Source organism: Fusarium sambucinum, chromosome I (assembly GCF_050947815.1).
Source record: "Fusarium sambucinum isolate potato_lamoka chromosome I, whole genome shotgun sequence".
NCBI classification, from domain to species: Eukaryota; Fungi; Ascomycota; class Sordariomycetes; order Hypocreales; family Nectriaceae; genus Fusarium; species Fusarium sambucinum.
In genome coordinates, this window is record NC_139294.1 from 1783218 (window position 1) to 1804566 (window position 21349).

At 48.9% G+C, this 21349-nt stretch overlaps 7 protein-coding genes across 7 annotated transcripts; 5 read left to right on the forward strand and 2 right to left on the reverse strand.

Moving 5' to 3' along the window:
- Positions 1-5321: 5321 nt before the first annotated feature.
- FSST1_003325 (DUF3237 domain-containing protein) lies at positions 5322-6079 on the forward strand (the record flags this gene model as incomplete). The annotated part of the gene is made up of 3 exons (XM_083229398.1): positions 5322-5369; positions 5526-5835; positions 5913-6079. The coding sequence occupies 3 exons, from the start codon at positions 5322-5324 to the stop codon at positions 6077-6079; spliced, it is 525 nt and encodes a 174-aa protein (XP_083086755.1).
- A 486-nt stretch (positions 6080-6565) lies between these two features.
- On the reverse strand, positions 6566-7820 carry FSST1_003326 (Mob1/phocein; the record flags this gene model as incomplete). Its single annotated transcript, XM_083229399.1, has 3 exons — positions 6566-7112; positions 7163-7636; positions 7807-7820. 3 exons carry the CDS (start codon positions 7818-7820, stop codon positions 6566-6568), a joined length of 1035 nt encoding a protein of 344 aa, XP_083086756.1.
- Positions 7821-9190: 1370 nt separating this feature from the next.
- On the forward strand, positions 9191-10476 carry FSST1_003327 (Paf1-complex subunit LEO1; the record flags this gene model as incomplete). The annotated part of the gene is made up of 2 exons (XM_083229400.1): positions 9191-9448; positions 9508-10476. The coding sequence occupies 2 exons, from the start codon at positions 9191-9193 to the stop codon at positions 10474-10476; spliced, it is 1227 nt and encodes a 408-aa protein (XP_083086757.1).
- Positions 10477-11161: 685 nt separating this feature from the next.
- FSST1_003328 (triacylglycerol lipase family protein) lies at positions 11162-13072 on the forward strand (the record flags this gene model as incomplete). The annotated part of the gene is made up of 4 exons (XM_083229401.1): positions 11162-11221; positions 11299-11429; positions 11479-12295; positions 12350-13072. The coding sequence occupies 4 exons, from the start codon at positions 11162-11164 to the stop codon at positions 13070-13072; spliced, it is 1731 nt and encodes a 576-aa protein (XP_083086758.1).
- Positions 13073-13519: 447 nt separating this feature from the next.
- On the forward strand, positions 13520-14101 carry FSST1_003329 (uncharacterized protein; the record flags this gene model as incomplete). Its single annotated transcript, XM_083229403.1, has 1 exon — positions 13520-14101. One exon carries the CDS (start codon positions 13520-13522, stop codon positions 14099-14101), a length of 582 nt encoding a protein of 193 aa, XP_083086759.1.
- A 1439-nt stretch (positions 14102-15540) lies between these two features.
- Positions 15541-16122, forward strand: FSST1_003330 (uncharacterized protein; the record flags this gene model as incomplete). The annotated part of the gene is made up of 1 exon (XM_083229404.1): positions 15541-16122. The coding sequence occupies one exon, from the start codon at positions 15541-15543 to the stop codon at positions 16120-16122; it is 582 nt and encodes a 193-aa protein (XP_083086760.1).
- A 1848-nt stretch (positions 16123-17970) lies between these two features.
- On the reverse strand, positions 17971-18673 carry FSST1_003331 (uncharacterized protein; the record flags this gene model as incomplete). Its single annotated transcript, XM_083229405.1, has 2 exons — positions 17971-18422; positions 18481-18673. The coding sequence occupies 2 exons, from the start codon at positions 18671-18673 to the stop codon at positions 17971-17973; spliced, it is 645 nt and encodes a 214-aa protein (XP_083086761.1).
- Between the last annotated feature and the right edge of the window lie 2676 nt (positions 18674-21349).

Consider the following 21349-nt stretch of genomic DNA (forward strand, 5'->3'; position numbering starts at 1 on the left):
AACCCCTGTAAATAGGACCGCCATCAGACTGGATCTACGGAAGTTAGCGACGGGAAGCCATGTACTAAATTTGATACTCCCCAGGTTATCCGTAGATTAGATACCTATTATTACAACAACGTCAGATAAAGACACCTCTAGTACATATCTACGCATTAGTGAGTCTCTAGACTGTCAGGGGCTCTTACTCATGCTCACGATACCACCACATCCCATTAAACAACTTGGTCAGCTTAAACTCGTCTTGACAATATCTAATAGGTCTAGCCTCGGGCGCTGCTGGGCCGGCCCGGACGCCTTCGGGTTGGTTCAAAAAAAAGCTCAGCAACCTAACACTGAAATTCCAAGACGTTGGGCACCAAAACACGGACGCTAGTCCTCAGATGCTTGGGCTTTATTTCTGCATCGGCCGAGGGCCACTAACAAATCATGGTAAGAATCCTATTGCACGGTTCATGTACCTGTGGGGTAAGAACGTGTCGACGACGCACTTTCCTGAGTACCGATGGATGATGGAAGTGGAAGGGCCTGGGGGCTAGATCCAATGCCCTTGCCAATTTCAGCGAATTACTTTCCGTTATACCCAACTTTTCTTCAGTTTACAAGGCAATGGGTCAAAAGACAACACAACACGAAACATCAAAACTTTAGACCGCGTTCAATACCGCGTTTTCTACAGCACCTGCTACATCTCTAGGACCCAGACCACATCTTCTTTTGTTCTAGCGAAAGAACCGAGACCCTTCGGCCCCAGCTGTGCCAGGACACACGCCATAGCATTATGGATTCGCCTCACAAATGAACATCTCGCCTGGCTTCATCCCCGCGCCAGTTGTCCTGTCCACATGTCGAAAATTGCCAGGGAAGCCAGTCAAGTCAGTCTTGCATCCTACGCACGAGCGGATGGATGTTTGGGAAACTCGGCGATAGATCTGAGATTTCTCGGATATCAGCTTAAGCGAGCTGAGCGCTGCAAACTACTCTTTACGCGAGGCTCTAAAGCAAGCGTGCCATCGAGTAGAACGGTATACCATCGAGCAGAGTCCCAGGCAACGTCTTTGATTTCGTAATCAAGTTATTGGACCCTGAGCATCATCCAACTTGACAAGAGACATCTCCGACAAATGCCGGCTGTTGATCATTGCAGACGACAACACCACAAATCCCATCTTTTTTCCTGCAATACTGCATTCCACATCACGTCTCGAGCATCTGCTATCGTCCGATTCATCTGCGGCATCGCCAAAAAACTCACCAGCCAAGAGATAGTTCTCTTGATCATGCACTGATGCTCCATCACAGGGTGGCTGGAGAGACAGCTGCGACTCCTGTAGCTCCTACACGCTCCCACATGTGCCCATATGCACGCCCTCTACAAGCCAAGTTCTAACCACTAGGCTCTTGAGCCTGAATCATGGATCCACTGTGCTTCATGGTCGCATAATGGGCCGCTCATGGTGTTTCTCTTTTGAGCACTTTGTTTTGTCGGTGTGTTACGCGTGCGCGTCCTCTCCCTAGTTGACCAAAAAAATGTCAGGCACCTTGCTATCACTTTCCCTGCTGACTTGATCTTTGGCAGATCCCAGATGCTTTAGCGTCATCGCATTGACTGGTGAATGGCCCAGACATCGCAAGCTCAGTCTGCATCTGGATCCATGCCCCCCCCCCGAACTCAAGGACCCTTCACGCGTAAAAGAAAATACCACGCGTGCGAACATGAATTGAATCGACGTTGATGCATCTCCCAATCACTGCCTTTCTCATGACGTAGACATGTTACAATGCGTATCGTCCGGGTTTGTTCAATCCTTACTACTGACGCCCCAGGATTGAATTCTGAAGAATCCGTCTCCTCCAGAGGCGTTTATCGTCACATATCGCTGTGCAAACGATTTTGTCACAGCCGAGGACTTTCGGCTTATGTTCCGGGAGGGTCAAGTTGGGTCAACAGCCAGCGCCATCCGAAACGGCCCAACCTCTCATCATATCCAATCATTTAAATAGGGCGAGAAGCCTTCGCTGCTTCATTCGCCCAAAGGGCTGAGCTTGCTTGGCCTGCGCCGTCCTAAGCTGCTTGTCCAGGTAACCAAGCTTGCACCCTGTGCATACACTTTGACCGATTTTGGTTTTCCATATCCCAAGTGGGCGATGCCGCATTCTCATCGACTCGGAACGTCTCAAACCTCGTATGTGGTTCTTGGGACGTATATCGCGGCCATCTCGAGAGCCTCATCAATTTGGTAACCCGACAGGATCTACTAGACTGGGTCCTAAACAACGCCGAATGGCCATCTCACCATCGCGCTAGGGGTATTACTCACGGATTCCGATATGAATCCGACATGAAAGATACTTGGAGGCCTTACCAAGTGCCTGGATAAGTCGATTGATTGGTGAACATCAGAGCTACCGCTATTATGACTCGATATCAGTTGCGATGTTCGGACAGACGTTATAGCCCCCACGCCAGCACAATACCTCGTCAGAATCAGTCGTCGGTTTCAGATTCACATGTTTTCCTGCTCCCCTGGTCTAACGCTGTGACATCCAGTCCATCCAGTCTTGGTAATTTCCGTGCTGTATGCCGCAAACTCGAGACAACTGAGATACAGCAGTCTGAATTGTATTTTGACCATGACGCAACCTCACAGGATCTCCATTTTGGTCGGTGCAGTCCTGCAAAGAGGACTTCGGATATTATTCTCCTTCGACCCTTGATCCTAGGTAGTCGTGAGAACATCCTCTGGCAACTGGGACTGACCTTATTACGCGAGACCATCATCAATGGGTCAAACTACTCAATGCAAATGATCGGATCCCATCCTTACAGTAACACGCGACAGCAAATAAGCCCAACGACCAACAAATTGGTTTTTTGCTTTTTTGGCCTTGCATACTGAGAAGCGAAGCGTGCCTCCCGAACATGCGGTCTGGGCATCCCTGTCCAATTTTGGGTCCGCGCTCACGCATATCTTGAAAACGAAGAGATTTTTCAGTATAGTGATCCACCACATGGAGATTGCCGCTTCCAAGCAGTTGCATTTTCAGCACTCCGTGAAAGCCAGTCTCGACAAGTCTAATGAGATTTTGTAAGGCTGTGGTTGAATGTTGCTGGAAAAGACGGATCAATTATGATACTTTCCTGCGGGTCTGGATCTACCTATATTCCCCCCCACTTATTTTCAACCTCAAAGACCATGAGAAAGATTGAATTATATAGCCTCCCCATCGATATTGTTAATCAGGAAGGGGCTGGATGATGCTTGAGGCGAAACTTCGCCAATTCTATGAAATCTTGGTAACCTAAACGTCAACGACGTGGGACAGGCATGTCGCAGCCGAATACTTATTATGACGCTCACAACATGTCGGAACAAGGAAACATAACGTTTCTATTTGGAGGACGAAAACACCTAGATGTCTTTATGAGGACTAGCCTGGTCTTGCAAGTGCAATCGCGATCCTAATCAAGTGTATTTTGCGAGGCTAGGGCACCATCAGAATATAGACACTGAGAACTTTGAAGTCAAAGTTTGATACCAAATAATACTGAAATCATTCTGAAACTTTTCTTTTTCCGACGCAGCGGCAGGGATTCCCCAGCATGCAAGGCTCACTCTGTGAAATAGCAAGCCACGATATTAGCCGAATGTCCTTCTGGATCAAGTTATCCTGCAGGCTGACTGCTATTTTTAATATGCTTCACTGAAAATTGATAGCATACTTAACAGCCTTGTCTCTGCTTCTCTATCGGTTGGTTGTATGAGCTCAGCCGGTTGACCTTGCGGCCATTACCCAAGGACTCCGTTAAGGATGATCAAGATGTCATACCATTGTCACCGCCATCAATCACCATCTCCGATCGTGGCATGCTCATCGAAATGACCTGATCTTGATTTCGTTTCAATATGACGATGGTCACCCTTTCCGAGATAAGAAGATCTGGCGGTGAAGCAGGGTTGTGAAGGTATATTTCGCCACTTAAGGACAGGCAAAACCTGTCAGCCACTTAATACTATACCAGTAGATGATTCTGAAACGAGTGGCGCTGAGCTGATCGCTGGACCTACGTTGTTTGAGGAGAGTAAGCTGGGGGTAACCTGGCACTGACGGGTTGAAACGGATGACAGTCCCGAGATTCAACAATGATCATCGGTCGACGGACGTATTTTGCTTCTACTGCACTGGAACAAGGGCGATCCAACAAGTGCGGCCCCAGACCTTCAATCGAGCATAGGAAGTTTTGGGCAAGGGTCACCATATTCCCACCGTGGGCGTCGATGTCGTCGCCAGAATCTTGGGATGAAGGTTCTTGCCCTGGTTCATGTCATTCGAGCGACTGAGGTAGTGACTTTCGTTCCGTCAAGCACGATGTCGATTCGAACAATAGTAGCAACAATGCGGGTCTATTGGCGGTCGTTAGGACTTTCGGCATTTACTTTCTGCGCATATAGCACAACATCAGTCGTTATCGAGAAACCTGTCGTGAGATGGATAATTGGACACTGGATATGGGCAAGCAGACTATTTGTGCGTTGCCAATCTTCTGATGAAGACATGCAGTCATTGATACTGTTGAACTACGAGTGGTGATGTACTACGAACAATGTTACACTGGTAGCTGGTGCTTTGAACACACACATCAGTGATACTACTCGTTGTCGCGAATCCCATAATCATTCCTGGCAAGCATTCCTGGAGTGGTCTGCGCCATGGACTCGGTTTCAATCATGGACAAGGCAGCGTGATACCAAAACGCCTTGTCCCCAGTTGACGATTGCTTTTGACCGTACTCCAGTGAGAGATCCAGTATACATATCTACCGTCCCAATGTGTTGCCCAAAATGCTTCTGTGCTTGTGTTATAGGATCGTCTGTGGCATAATTGCTAGACTTTCCGTGTTCATGTTTGCTGTGTCTCCAACTCTGTCCATTTGGGTGTCCTATATAGCGTAACTCTCTTTTGGTGAAACAGAAAAGAGAACTCGTCCCTCTATCGCTAATGTGCTTCGTTAGATGTCCCTGACACAAAGAGAAGTATACTGCAATGTGCTCCATGGTTTAGTTACATGCTGAAGCTGGTACTCAGTTCGTCAATATATCTCTACCGTGCGCAGCTTTTCTGGTTTGGTCTCAAACAATACAGATATAATATGAGATGAAAGGTGCATATATCCCTTATCTCACACGCATACTTATCTGCAACTCGTTTCAGAAACCGAACTGGTAGTGGCAGAAACGTGAAAAACTCTGAGACCAGCTTCAGCTTTTTGTCTTTGGAAACAAGAATGAGACTTGGTACTCAATTGACTTGTTCTCGACATGAAGTTGACCAATTTTCCCGTCCTTATCCCTGCTTTTACGGCACAGGTATGTCAGTATTGCCATCGTTTCACCTTATTCCTTTGTCCCGGCTTTGCAACATTCTGCCTTCAGCCCTATCCGACACTGGCTTTACACTCTCTCCATTTGTTCATATCAAGACCCTTGAAATTGTTTACAGAGTTTCTAACATTCTCATGATAGATCGCTATCAAGGACCCGCTTATCATAAGTTCCAGTCTACTCAATATTCCATTCGTCCATAACGATGGCACACTCATCTCTGAACCCGGCTATGAACCTTCTATCGATGCCAAGTTCATACACGGGAGCGACTTTCTACGGCGTGATCCTGATGGACAATGGGTAAAGCTTGAAGTTACGAGTGTTGCGCGAGATACCTCTGGCGCCATCATGCGATTCAGCTATAACGGTGTCGTGGATATGGCTGGGGACGAGGGAAAAGTCATTAGAGGTGATGCAAATGCAACCACGACCGGGTTCGGAAATGCCTGTAAGTCTATCCCTATAGCTTTCACGCCATACCTTGAGATGCTTCGAGATATATGAACTGAACACTGACGAACCTAGTCGTGCAGATCAGGTTCGAGACAGATGCGCCTGGTCTGAAGGCCTTGCAGGATAAGCTTTATGTAGGGTCAGGCAGATTCGTCATCGAGGAAGACCGGCCGGTTATTGTGGAATACAAAATCAGCGAGGTGAGTGCGAAGTGCGACAAGGAACCCAAGACTGGCTGAGTATCGACCGGCTGGGGTTACGAATTGGCCGAGTGACGGTCGTGCAATGTACGGACAGAGATTTCGTGACATGGCCAACAATGCGGGGGATCGTGCTATACAATGGTGTTGCGCTATAGTGTTCTAATTTTTTGAAATATGTTCTTGTTTGGGGACTAGAAACAAGCCTCACTTTAATACAAAAAGTCGCCAGTTCCGTTCTTGTGCCCCGGGTCTTTAATCGCCCTCTTTACAATCAACTCTCGCCACGAAGCACTCTAGTCGAGGCCCCTAAAACTCCAGTCTGCAGCTCTTGTCGCTACAGGGATATGCTTTGCCATGTCTCCGCCACTTGTCTCTTCCGTCTGATCTATTCTCCCAGAGTCCAGATCCAATACATGCCTCCCAGGTTGTATACAGTTGAATCTATTCACATTCGATTACACCATCCTTCTCCGCCCTTCGTGCTACGCTACACGTTCTGCCCACGCTTTTATTCGCCCACGCTTATTGAGGGGCTGTGGAGAGCTGCAGGAGGCGTTCTCCGGCTCGGATGTTGGCATACTCGTATGCCTTGGACTCGGGAGGGAAGGTTCCGTTAGCGGCCCAGAGGTCAATCAGAGGCTGCATGGGCTCCAGCTCAGCGGGCTTGAGCATATCCAGGGCGGTAGCAGTCAGGACAAAATGAGAAAAGCAACTGTTGAGCTGCTTCTCGAGGTTGAGGTGGTAGAAGGGCTCCGAGAAGTGGGCCCAGTAAAGGTGAGCGTAGACTCGGAACATTTGTCGGAAAATCATCTGGCAGATGTCCACAAACTTGTCGGGGAAACCTGATCGCTTGCCAATATACTCGGGCTCACTGGGGCTCGAGAGCTGTGACAAGGGCGTAGTGGTGATGGAAGGGTTGTGGGCGTACGAAACACCAGAGGGGTCAGTTGGGAAGATGTTGGTGTCGTCAATCTTTCCTGAGATCCATCGCTGCATGAGAGTCATATACTCGTGAGCAGGAAGCTCAACAGGCTCCCTGTTTCGGTTGAGCCAGGTGAAAGAGTGGTTGCTGGTGAGAGTAAGTATATGCATAGGTCATAAAGAAAGATAACTACTCACGCTCCAGCTGACATGCGTGGGCAGCTAGTTGAGTTGCAGACGGATGTGCCATCATCTTCCTTCTCATGCAGGACGCGGACAAAGTTCCAGAGATTACGGTAATGCTCGACAACCTGATGAGCGATCCACTCGCCTTGTTCAACGGTTTTAGGTCGTGCGCTCAATGTCATAAAGTTACCCTTGACAATGTGTTTGGCGTACTGGGCGTTGAGCCACAGAGGAAGAGGTCGAGGAAGGTGATAGGATGAGATAAGATCGTCACCGCCCATGGCGCCGCTGGATTCGTCCATGCCAATAGTCTGAGAGAACGAAGGGGAGCTGGGCAGAGGAGGAACCTTGGGAGCCAGGCTAGCTGCAGACTGGTTCCCTTGGGTTGGCAGCTCTGGAGGAGGAGGTTGACTGGCGGTAGAACCAGTTGGGCTCTTCTGAGGACCACTGCTAGCCTTACCGGAACCGCCTCGGAAACGAGCGTTGCTGATGATTGTCAGTGACTGGGGAATGAAATAATGCAGACAGGGTGAGAAGCAGAGTGAAGATGAAGATGCAGGTGAGGGTAAAGATGATGAAGGAACAAGAAAGAGGTCAGAAACAGCTAATGTGACAGCACACTATGCTTAGATAGGCGAAATTGGTTGAAACATTACCAGGTCCCGCTCATGATGGCTGCAGAAAAGCGCCATGCGTGGCGCCCTGACAAGGGAGACAGGTAAACGATGGAAAAGGTAGGGATGAGGGTATATGAAGGAGAGGTTGCTCATGTTATTAGACCCCGTTCTTTGAGGACGTGATCATGCGAAGCCTTCCCCTGCAAGTAGTTCGTGACGACACTTGCAGGGCTTGGGATGAACCTGCCAGCTCATGAAGATCCTAGGAAGACATGTCTCGAATGCTGTACTAGGGGACCACATGGTGAGAGTTTGGCTCCGGGTGCTTGGATATCCTTCGGTAGTTGGCCTACGACAGAGTGCGCAAGGCATGGATCTAGGTCTTGAGTGTATCTCCAGGGTAATGTGTCTGCAATGTTGCACTGATACAATAGGAGGTAAAGAGAAGCATAGTGGCTGGCGAAGAGCTCTGTACCTCTTCAAAGATGCCCGAGATGATAACAGCAACGGGAGACGAACCACACAAAGCTATTGATAGCAATGTAGATCCAAGACGGGACAAACGCAAGCGAGATGAAGCAAAAGAATAACGAGATATAAGAAATAAAAGATACTCACATGCCAGAGAAAAGGTTCGACATGGTTGACAGAAAGGCGGGGTGAAATCGTGGATGAGAGGACGAAAAAGAAGGATTTCCTCTTGGGGTTATGGTTTCCCAAGGTTGAGGTTGAACGAGTGAGTGTCTTTGTCTTGTTCCTACTGATCGAATAATCGAGTCTAGTCGAGTCAAGCCCTGTTGTTAAGGATCAGGTCAATATCAAATCCTCAATTCAATACCAGCAACAGGCGAGGCGTGATTGAGAAAGGGGGTTTTTGAGGTGTCGGTGTCGGGGCTCGATGAATGAATGGATCCCTCGATAGGATTAGAGGGTAGTCTAGCGGCTAAGTACCCCGTAACTCCCATGCTGTAGTAGATGGAGCGCCACACGCTAGCGCATCTTCCTCCCGGAGGAGAGTGAAACCTCCACTCCCTGTTGCTTTCACTGCTCTGCTACTGGTTCTATGTCACCTGAAGCGCGCCATGCCTGTTTCAGAGACCTCCTGTAAATACATCTTTGCCACCTTTTGACATTGGCATTCTCCTGAGGCTGCACTTCGCTGTAACTTCTCCACTAACCTGGAACAGAGACAAGTTGACTGTGGCGACGAGACGACTGTGGCTGCTCTGTTCAGTGTGGCTGGTGACTCTTCCCCCAGAAACAGCTAGTCTGACTAGTCGGGTCAAAGACTCTAGTCGCGACTTGAGCTGAACTGCAAGCTATTACTTTATGCGCGCAAACACCAACTACTTTTTCCATCACTCTTCTTTTTCAATTCCTTACCCACTCAATCTATCAGTCATAAAAACACATAAACTACATCATGTCTGACTCAGACGGCCTAATTGAGCCTATTGACGATGGAGGCGATGACCTTTTCGGCGACGAGGGCGACGACGATATTGTACCTACCAAGGAGTCGGTCGATGAAGATGACGAGCTCGCCTCGGACCCAGAAGGTGACAACTACGCGCGGTACCGCAACGACGATGAAGACCAAGCACAATTAGAGACTAAGGAGCGTGCTGTCCAAACTGTCACGACATACCGACATCGAGTTCCCAAGCCCAAAGACGGCGCGGTATGTGAAATTCTGCTTCGCACAACACAGCAGGCGGCTTGCTAACTTTGATTCCTCAGTTGCGAGTTCTTCGCGTTCCCAAGTTCATCAAAATAATGCCTGAAGAGTACAACCCCGATACATACCAGCCAAGCGAATTCGATATTGCCAACGCCAAGGCTGAACATCCCAAGCACGTCGCCCGAGTCCGAAGAGATCACAGCACCGGCGAGCTAAAAAGCAACACAAACGTCTTCCACTGGAGCGATGGATCAGTGACTATCTCTGTCGGGGGAGAGCACTACGAAATTAACAGAAAGGCGCTCGCACCACCACCAGACAAGCCTTATAACGAGGTCCAGGATGGCCACTACTACGCCGCTGCCGCCGAACTGCACAGCAACATTCTTATGACGGTTGGACATATCACGGAACAATACAATGTTCGACCCAACAAGGCCGTTGGAGACGATGCGCTGTCCCGTCTTGCTGAGAGAATGGCAGTCGCCAGCAAGCCAGCGAACTCAACAGATATGATTATCAGGACTACTCGCGATCCCGAACTCCAGAAGAAGCAGGCCGAGTTGGCCGAGAAGGAGAGAAACAAGGCCCAGAGAAAGCGCGAAAACGCCGAGGCTAAGATGGTTGGTGGCATAGGTAGATCATCTGGGCGCGGAGGAGGATTGTCTATTGGTGATCTTGAGGGAGGCCGTCGGGGTGCAGCAGGCTCTCGCAAGCGTGGCGCGCCTAGTGCAGCTAAGAACAGGAGACGTCGAGAAGAGGAGTCCGATGAGGATCTCGAGGACGCTGTGGGCCGGCACGAAGGTTACTCACTCGACGATGGCTTCATCGTTAACAGTGACGATGAGGAAGCCGACAGCGCAGCTGATGATGACGACGAGGAAGAGCTTCTCGACGATGATGAGGATGAGAAGCCTCGTTCCAAAAAGCGACAGAGGACAAGGGACCCCAGCGACGATGGCAGTGACGTCGAACAGGCGGCAGGAAGATCTCGCCGGAGGAATGTCATTGACGATGACGATGATTAGATTAGTCTCGAGGTTCTTCATGGAGTTTTGGTAAACGCAACAAGAGATTAGTTGCAGAACAAGCAAACAAAGGCATTGCTGTATAATATGATATTCCTTTAAATTATTGGTGCAACTTTTGAAACTACCACCAGTATGGTAGTCTAGCATAGTAGCTTTTATTAAACTTAGACTTTTGAAGATCGGCAGAGAGCGAAGCTATAATTCACTTGAACCACAACGTGTAATTGGTCTCCTGCACTCTGCAACTAGATGATCGAATACAGTGGCCTGTGTTATCAATTTATCAGCTTGAAGCCCGCACTAACCTCCCTTACATATACGCATGTGAGTGTGGCTGTCTGAGACTCCTGGTGATCTCATTGGCAATCACATGCCGATTTAGCGTAGGTGAACAAGGTACCGTACTTTCGTTGAACGAGCTGCGGGGAGCTCCACGGAACCCAACAACACCAACCTGCCTTACATATTTATCCTACCTGTAACCAATCTTTTATCTCTCCTAAACGCCTATAAGACTTCTTTCTCCGGTCCTGAGTGCCGTATATACATAGCCAATGTTGCTCGTCTAGTACAAAGTACATTCGACCACGCGTAATCTTGTCCTCGCGTTCACAACCACAGACCTGATCCAATCTCTTGCAAATGGTGCTTGTGCTTGTGATCGGCCCTCGGTAACGCGATAATGGGGGTGGTAGTCACCGTATGGGGTGTCGTCGTGGACGTGGCCAGCTTTTGGCAGAGGGTAATTAACCATCTCTCCTTTCCAAGCATGACACGCACTCCGAGGTTCATCGTTTCTAACTAATCATGTCTTTGTAGAAGCTTCGAACCTGGTATACGCGTAAAAGCCCTGTTGAACTATGGCTGGACCTGTTGAGGACAGCAGAGGTCTTTGAAGACTGGGAAGAAGCCGCGCTGCATCTTGATAACCTCCTCGGTCTTGACTTATGGCGCGTGTAGCTCTCATCATCGGGGGAAATCTCACTAACACGGCTATAGGAGGAACAACCCAGCTTCTAAATATTATGACTGGAGACTTATTACCGAACGTCTGGACTCCCTTGCGACAGCTCGAGAAGACGCCAATTTTCAGCAGCTCGTCAATCTATTAAGATCCGGTCTGGTCCGAAACCTAGGAAACATCACCTCACCCAAACTCTACAACCGATCCTTTGCTGGCACCAAGTATCTTATAGAAGAGTACATTACCCAGATTGCTGAAGCAGTGGAAGATATTCGTGCCCTTCCTACGACGCCATCCGCTGTCCATGGCCACGGGCCATCTCTGACGACACAGATAAAGCTAGATTGTATACATGATACGAGACAAGCTTTCGGGAGAAGCACCCTCGTTCTTCAAGGCGGTGCCATATTTGGCATGTGTCATTTAGGCGTTGTGAAGGCTCTCTTCTTACGTGGTTTACTTCCTCGCATCATCACCGGTACAGCTACGGGCGCCCTGATAGCAGCTTTGGTCGCAATCCACACAGAAGAAGAGCTCCCAGCTGTCTTGAGTGGCGACGGTATTGACCTCTCAGCCTTTGCGCCAAAGGTTGGGACTGAGAATGGTGAACTATCGACGTTTCGAGCTTTCCAGTCACGGTGGGCAACCTTACTACGGAGAATTAGACGCTTCTCCAAGGAAGGCTATTTCCTTGATGTGACGGTGTTGGAGGAGTGTGTGAGAGCCAACGTCGGTGATCTCACGTTTGAGGAAGCCTATAATCGAAGCAAGAGGGTGTTGAACATTACGGTTGCGACCGAGGGTCAAGGAGGTGTACCGACGCTGCTCAACTATCTCACCGCGCCTAATGTGGTATGTTTTTTATGCCTGTCTCTGTTGCTTATGGAATATGCTGATTTTTGCTAGTTGATTTGGACAGCTGCTGTGGCGTCGAATGCTTCATCGCCTTCGCTCTATGGTGACCGCAAGACAACGATGCTCTGCAAAGACGCTCATGGTAACATCGTACCTTGGGCACCGGCCAATACTATCGACTTTCGACACTGGACGCACACATCGTACTCGGATCGAGACTCACCTCTCAGGCGTATCGCTGAACTCTTCAACGTCAACCACTTTATCGTCAGCCAAGCCCGACCATACCTTATCCCCTTTATTCAGTCCGACATGCATGGTCCATCCCTGGTGGAGTCGCGTAGCAAAACCACACAAGTCTCTGCTTTTCTTGTCCGCATGGTCGGATTGGAGATAAGACACCGCCTTAGCCAACTGGACACGCTCAACCTCCTACCAACAGGTATCCGTCGCTTTTTAGTCGATGAGCAAGTCCCAGCAGCATCCATGGTTCTTGTGCCGGAAGTGACAGCTGGAGACTTTGTGCGATTATTGGAAACTCCGACTCGGGAAACCCTCAACTACTGGGTTCTCAGGGGCGAACGAAGCGTGTGGCCTGCCGTGGCTGCCCTTCGAATTAGGTGTGCCGTCGAGAACGAGCTCGACAGGTCTTACCAAGTGGTGAGAAAGCTCAAGGCTCCTGGGCTGAGACGGAAGGGGAGCATGGCAGCCAGTATGGAGGCTGAAGGGAGGGAACTTAATGGTCGGTTTGGCACTGATGCCAGTGCAAGTTGAATACTGTTTACTTTAAAGGCGCAGGGGGGCATGGAAGCATCGATAAGCATTAGCCCTTTATTCATTTGTTCTATTCTATTACATTCCTTATTGCGTGCACACGGCTCAGGAGTACCTACCTACCTAGTACATAGGTAGAAAAGAAGCTGAACTAAGTTTTAGAATACAAAAATGAACAGCCTAAGAAGTCCCATGTAAGTAGCATAAACTGACCTTAATTTCGTCTCTTATGCTTCCAACGGCCAGCTTGTCTGATACCCTGAAGGCAGTTAGTAGTTGAACCTGCCTCATACACCTACGGTTCTTCTCCATTTATCTTCATTCGGGAAGGTACTAATCCTCCGTTATGTAGATCAAGTTATGAAGGAGACACTTCAGATTACTCTTCTCCAGATACCTACTCAACACAACGCTTAACTACTATCTAGTCAACTACGCGCCGAAAACATGAATCAGTTCCAACGCATCCAAACCTCTGCCCCTAGTTATACGATAGTCGATCCAGACCAGCAATTCGATTATGAGGTACTGATACCCTCTGATGGTCACCTTACCACAAGTTTCATCTGGATTTATGACCAGGAAAGGCACTTGACCGTGCTCAAAGATTTTATCACGTCCCTTACCAAGAACCCGTCAGGACTGACAGAGGGCACGTATTCTCGTCATTGCGTTCTTTTGAGTTTTTATTCTCATGGGACTACGGGAGACATGCAACAATGGATCGAAGTGCGTGATGCCGTGCGCAAGCTCGGTGCCATCATTGAATCAGAGTCGCGGATCGTCGGGAGAGAGAATGTTAGCATCGTGGCATTTAGGGAAGGCTGCGGCGTCGGTCTGATGTACCTGATGGAGGCAGATGGACCTCTTGGTGCTTTCTGCGGATGCAAATTACGTATTCCCTTTCTGAGCGACATCTCGTACATTGGAGAATTAGGCAAGCATCCAACACAGGATTTTCAACAATTCATCCCAACCCAAGGTTTGGAAGATCAAGAGCCGGATACACCCATGACCACTGGAGAATAGGATATATCCACGGCCGCTGGAGAATAGGATATATCCACGGCCCCTGGAGAATAGGATACACCCGCGACTGGAGAATAGGATACATCCACGACTGGAGTATAGGATACACCCATGACTGGAGAATATGACACACCCGCGACTGGAGAATAGGATACACCCGCGACCGCTGCAAGCTCAGATGTACCTAACCTATTTGACAACGTTTCGGCTGAAGCACCCGATCAGTTACCAAAAACCAAGCTTGACCGGCTTGTGTCCTTCCTTCGAAATTTGCACTGGAAGCCAGAGTGCTTTTCAAATGGTAGAACGGGTACCAATACACCAGTATTCATGATACCTACCTTCCCAGACACGAAGAAGGAACAAGACGTACACGAGTGTCTGACAGGACTGGGCCTCGCAGTCCGTGTCAACAGCAGGGCTATTTCCAACCTGGATTACCGGGATATGTTGAATAAGTCGGTCATCTTTCTTTTTAAAGAGATGGCCGCCAGCAAACTTGGGCCTTGGAAGTGACATCGTAGGGGCTTTTGAGTGAGGGATATCACATCACGTCACGTAAGGGATAGCCTCTGCTTAGGAGCTTTAGGACACAAAAAATAAATAGCCTAAGGAGTCCCATCTAAGTAGCATAAATTAGACTACTCATTTCGTCTCTTGTGTCTCCAGCTTCTGATACTTGAGGGAACGTCTCAGGACATGTGCATCGCCCTCGGGTGCAACAAGAAATCATGCTTCAAATTACTTGAAAGCCAACTTTTCTGCTACCGAATAGCCCTCTCCCCTTTTCCAAAAATAGACCTCCCTCTATCAAACTGGGCGTCAAAGGAAAGTGAGGCGATTAGCTTCTGACAGGTAATCGTGGGTTCTTGTCTAATGCTAAACGGGTTAGAAGAGGTTCTGCCATGCGATGATGACACCACTTGTTAAACTCGGCGACATCTAGACTCATATACAGTTAGTATAAGTGCAAGTACAATCCATAGTGTATATGTAGCGCTTTCACGATAAGGCTGATTCTCCGCGTATTGATTATATAGGGCTGTCGGGTTGAGACTGTCTCATCGTACGTACTCCAGGCAATGGGAGATGTCAGCGCGTCAACCATCGTGGCTTTTTGGGTGTGGTTGACGAATTGAGAGAGCTAGATCTGATGCGATGACGGTTCATTTGCGAGTTCAAAAGGTCTGGCCTCACCCACCTCCTCGGATCCGTCTCTGTTCACTGCAATCCAGTATCAGAGGGGTTCCTGTCCAAGACCTCAGCTTGACCAAATTATCACAGCTTATCATCGTTACTGTATCACATACTGCTTCCACACAGAGCTTGTACGCAGAGCAACATTGCACTGCATTCTCCTTACGTATATCAACGAAACATCGTGGTGGGAGCCTGACTCATTGTTTCTAAACTGAAACAACCACCGACTTCGTTTCGACATGGACGTCTTCGATAATCACGAAGATGGTTCTGAATCCTCGATCTCCCTTGCCTCGTCTGTCTTTACACATGACCCTGACTTTTCACCTTATGGCTCGTATGTTGTCGACTCTGACGTCCCCGATGACATGGATGTGGACATGGATGATGACGTCCATCATCAGCAGCACTATGGTCCTCCCACATACGAGTCCTTGATACTCGAGAATGCCACCGTCCGTTCTGATGCCGACTTCTTCTCGGTGACGGGCTGCACTGCAGCAACAATCGGGTCGTCGTCGGTCGTCTCCACCTCCGAGACAAGATGTCCCACTCCGGGATCCGTCTCGGCCTCAGCTCCGGCAGCCGATCTTCAAGTCCGGGAACCCCGGCCTTCAGACTCGTCAATGACCATTCCCGGTCCCGTTTCGCACGTGGTCGGTCGTGCTTCTGGTATCCCCACCAGCGTCGATTCCATGTTCAACTACGGATACGCCTTTGTCGTCCAAGATGATCAAGGACTATGCGGCATCGGAGCGTGGGCTGACATTGCGACGAGTCCATTTGTTGCCAAGAAGAAGCGGATTACTACGCGACAGTAGTAATCTTGTGTTCCCAGACTTTTGTTTTATCTTTCTGTCCTCCCTTGCTTTTGTCGCTGGAGTCTGACTATACTGAGACAAACAGGATCAAGGAATGTCGTTAGTTTCCACTTCTTCATATCATCTTGTCTTTTGCCGTCTAACGGGTGGTCGCGCGTTTCATCTACAGTATTTTTTCCGTTTCCTCTCCCTCACCCTCTCTTTTATTGCTTTCTTTCATCTGGTCTTATGCAGGAGGATGAACGCTTGGGCGGGAGAAATGTTTCTCTCTTCCCCGCTCGTGCTTTTTTTGTTTTGATTTTGTTACATGTAACTTTATCTTTGTCTTGGGAAAAAGCAAAAGCAAAACGGGGCGTTATTGGGATAGTCGTTCGTTTCAAAACATTAAGAGGTCAAAGACATGGCAAAGACAGGGGCAGACACCGCCACAGCCACACAAAGAAACAGGAATGTTTGCTGGTGCAGGGGGCCTTGTATCAGATCACTTACTTGCTTGCTTTGCTTTGATATTGTGTACAGGTCAGATGAGATCGGTCATACCGGAAGACAAGGAGAAGAGAGAATGCAAAACTTGTACATTGATTCTCCTTTTCCCCACGCGAGTCGATGCCCATGAAATGTAATACAAGCCCGTTAATAAAACGGGCAAGGAAGTGATCAGCATTGACAATCGAAACCTGTTTGCTTTCATATGCAGGGTTCAGAGTCGTAGTAGCAATTAATTAAATCTCAAGACACTGCATGCGTCGTGGGTTTGGGCGGATCCTATGTCTCAAGTACACGCGTCTGGGGTGAATCGCTCAAGACTCTGAAGCGATAATTTAATTACCGGCGTGCAACACCCAAGTCTCGGCCAAATACCTCGAGGTCTTGTGTTGTGTGTACTAATGTACATATCTGACAGCAAAGGCGGTGATGGACCGATTGTTCGCTTACTGGGGTACCCAGAGAACTGTAATGAAGATCGCATAAAAGATCATGTGGAATATCCCGAAGAGGGAGGTATCATATAAGGAAATCTCGGTGTTTAACGGAGCAGGCGAGATCCGGAACCATAAAATGCGGCAATTCTTTTTTCTGTAATGCCGAATGTAGAAATGTCCACTGATATCATACACTTGTTATAGCAGGGAATAATCCCTACCCAGGCACGCAAGGCTTGAAGGATTGCAGGACTACCCGCCCGGCCAAGGGGTCAGTTTGCAGTAGTTGGAGCCGTTGAGATGATGATTCTGAAACAGCAATTGGACCGTAGATGCATGGGTTGGCAGGGCAGATCAGTCCGGGAACCTGCATAAGGGAGTGGAGAGCAAAAGCAAAAGCAAATTGAACTCCAAGTCAGATGTATTAACTGACAGAGAAGAGACAAAGGATAACTAATAACCTGCTTCTCCACAGTTATTAAAAAAAAAAACAGCCCATGACATCAGACTCTTGGATTCAAGGGGTAAGAGAAGCTTCTACAATGGAGACAAACTCAAATCCCATCAATGAGAATGAGTCTTCAACGCCTGTCCCGCATGTCAATATCAACTACAATTTGGAAATGAAAGCCACACACGTAATTCAACATTGATAAATCACAACATAGGAAAACAATGATTGTAAAAAGGCAGACCAACTTTGAGTCTAATTGATTTCTAAATACCTGGCTCTGGCTCTCGTTCCTCCCTGATAAGCCAACGCGGGCTTCATCATAGGATACAGCCGGCCGTGACGCCTCGTGGGGTAACCGGAAACGAATAAACAAAGGCCATCATTAAAGTAGAATTATACACCGAAAACTTGAATCTCATCAAACCGCTCTTCTCATCCCGCGTATTCGTGCAGAAAAATCATGTCCATAACTTAGTTGAGGTAAACCATGGCCATGGCGGCACCAGCAATGAGAGCTAGGGAAGAGGTCATACGGGTGGCACCGCTGACAGGGACCTCAGGAACACCAGTCTCACCAGCACCGCCGGTCTTGGTGGGGGTAGCAATGGGAGTGGTGGCGTTCTTGGGGGGGACGGGGACGTGAGTGGGAATGATGGGCTTAGCAGTGGTGGTCTCGTCGACAGGCTTGGTGACGAGAGTGGTAGCCTTCTCGGTGGTCTCAGCAACGGCGGTGGTCTCAGCTGCGGCGGTGGTCTCAGCTGCGGTCTTGGTAGCAGAGGTGACGGAGGGAGCGTCGTAAGAACCCTCGTAGGAGAACTGCTCGCTGTAGTTGGCCTCACCAGCAGAGTCGGTGATCTTGAAGTTGTAGGTGTCCGAGGGGAGCTGAGAAGGAGTAAAGGTGAAAGAGTCACCCTCAGCAGAGCCTGTAGCGTATTAGTAAATAAAAATTCGAGCACAAGTCAAGATTAGTTTGAGACATACTGGTCAAGGTCTTGTAGTCCTTGAGGTCGGTGGACTCTCCGTTCTGGAGAATGATAGTGCAGCCAGAATCACAACCGGTGAAGGTGATGGTGTAAGGCTTGCCCTCAGTGAGGTCGAACTTGGTGTTGGTGAAAGCAGGCTGGGCCAGGGCCATGGTGGCGAAGGCAGCGACGGTAGCGATAGTGTACTTCATTTTGAAGGTTGGAAGGTTGTTTGTGATTGAAAGAATGACTGAGTATTACTATCCAGTCAAGTTAGTGGATGCTTTGCTTTGCAATGTTTCGATAAAGTGTGAATAGTAGCGAAGCTATGAGCAATAGTGCGTGTTGGATGATGTTGTATGCGAGGGGTTTGAAGAGCGCGAGTTGTTGTAATAAACAATTCACGGGCCAGGGCCAGGCAGGCGTTTCCAAGTGAATCACTGGCACCTGCGTAGACTGTCGGTTGACTGCCAGTGTCGGCAGGTGCCAATGATCCATGTTGGTGATATCAACGGATACTGCCAGTGCCAGTGCCAGTGCCAGTGCCTGCCAGTGCCAACGCCCACGTCATATTCCAACTCCATTGAGGGAAACCGTGTGTGATTGTATGCGGATGCGGATGGTGCCTTGCAAGGGAAAGACCGAGGGTAGTATTCAACTTACATTAAGGTAGGTAAGAGGCACAACGAGGTAGCGATTGACTAGAGGTAGACTGCGTTGATGGAGAAGAAGGGAAAGGGAAGGAGAATGAACAGACGGAGGGAGGCTTATTATAATGAAGGGAACTGAGAGCTAGTAACAATCGAATGGCAATAATAACAATAAAGGGGATAGGATGCTCTGAGAATCAAACGCTACGCTACTCTACTCTACGGATACCAACCTAATCAATCCCACGAGACCTTGGATCCTAGGTATCTAGACCAGGTCAATGGATGTGGAGGCTAATGGGATGAAGGGGGTGTGTGGTGAAAGGCCAAGAAAGAGGTGTGGGAGGCACGGGCGAGGCGTAGCATAGGTTTCTAATCCATTATCTCCTACGGAAGGAAACTGGAGGTACCTACTAACCTGCTTGCCCTGTGCTGTGTGTTGAGTGATGTGCTCCTTCTCCTTTCCTTTGGTTCCTTCCTTCCTTTCCCCCTTCGCTTCAGATTCTTTGCACTTAACCATGGTCCCTGTGCTCTTTCACCCACAAGTGGAACTCTCTACCAATAGCATTGCTTAGCTTCAGTGATCCCATCTCCCTCTCCCCTAAACCCATGCCTTAATTGCTTGGCCCATTTCGCTACATCATCACATTCCATCCACTGGCAGGCCAGCCACGGCGTTGCAATGCCCGAACCAGAACGGATCCTTGCTGAGGAAATTAGCCATGCAGGCCTAGCGTTTAAGAGAGTGCCAACGCTATGCCCTTTGTGGCGCACTCATCACGTCGCAGTTCAATGCTCGCTCGCTCCTCCAAGGATCTTCCAGCTCCACCTGCAGGACCTACTAACAACCTCTTGGAGTGCTGTACCTGACAGCCAAAGCGGGCACGCGCCCATCAACCATCACTAGTGATATGCGGCCTCGATCCATCACAATTTGACTGCCATCCATGCCTCCGATTACCTCTCAGTCTCTGCCTGGGCACATACCTACAATTCCTCGCTATCAGCGGATGGATACCTTCTGACGTTAGTGTTGTACATCACCGAACAGGGAGGTTCTATCCGCTTGGTCATGAGTCGAGCGTTGATCCATGCGTATCTCTCTTCTGTTTCTCAATTCCACCGCATCCCCGTGCTGGTCAAGGGTTTGTCAGCCTTGCCTTAGTCCGGCAAGTGGTCACGGCGCGCTTCTCCGGTGCGCACCGGAGGTGGTGCACCTATTCTCTGGGGCGAGGTCAGGCCAGCTACCCTACCTTTTTCGAATATTCAAAAACTAGGGTGTCAAGACGCTTATCGATGAAATTACATGGTCATTTTCCTGGAGCTGAAGGCGAGTCAATGTCTCAGTATTTTTTGCATCTTAGGCAATTAGTCGACTTTTCTGGCACCCCTTCGCCTACCCTACTGTGCCCAGCAAGAAGCGATAGCCGCCATGATTTTAGGTTGGCATCCTAGACAAGCTGTCGTAAGCCTCCCCGATGCAATGCGATCCAGCGAAATAGCCGTGTCTTTGTTCTGTTATGTATTGCCTTTGCAAGCTGAGCCGTGTTTCGTCACAAGATTTTATCTTACACAGCAAACAAAATCAGTTGCTTTAACAAGGCTTAACAGAGGTTATCATTCCCTATCATTATGTCGGCGCATGCAAGCAATGCTCTCAATCCTTACAGTCATCCTTTGAAGCATGCAACACTATGATAGGAGGATCGATAATAGCGGATATCAAGACCCCTGTGGGCTGTGGCCAACGGTTCTCAACATCCGGGAAATTTCAGCATGTCGGCTGCTGCCATTATCGATTCTCTCTCGTCCACAGCGGTCTGGATGCTTGCCGCTATTGGGAACCTGGCCTCCCTCCCTGGTCGCTCACCTTTCCTTATCGGGCACCACTTTAATGACATTGCCTCCTTGGCTTGTCAATAGTTCCAATAGCCAGCTTCAATCGTTGTCTTTTCCTTGCAAGCACTTGAGGTTCTTGTTCAGTAATGACTCTTGCAAATTTTCTTGGAAACATTGATGAAATGGGTCGTTCTCGGCATTGGTTATTTCGAATCCAACTCCCCGCTACTGGCCACAACGACCAAAGATTGCCATTTCAGGCGCCTACAGCGCATCATCCGTGGATAGTGTTTACCGACAGCACGTCCAGCTGCAAATTAGTGTGAATCATTGCCCGCTGCCATATGTACGTTGCTGTAGCTGAACGTTGGGCAATAAAGACAACAAACAGATATGGCC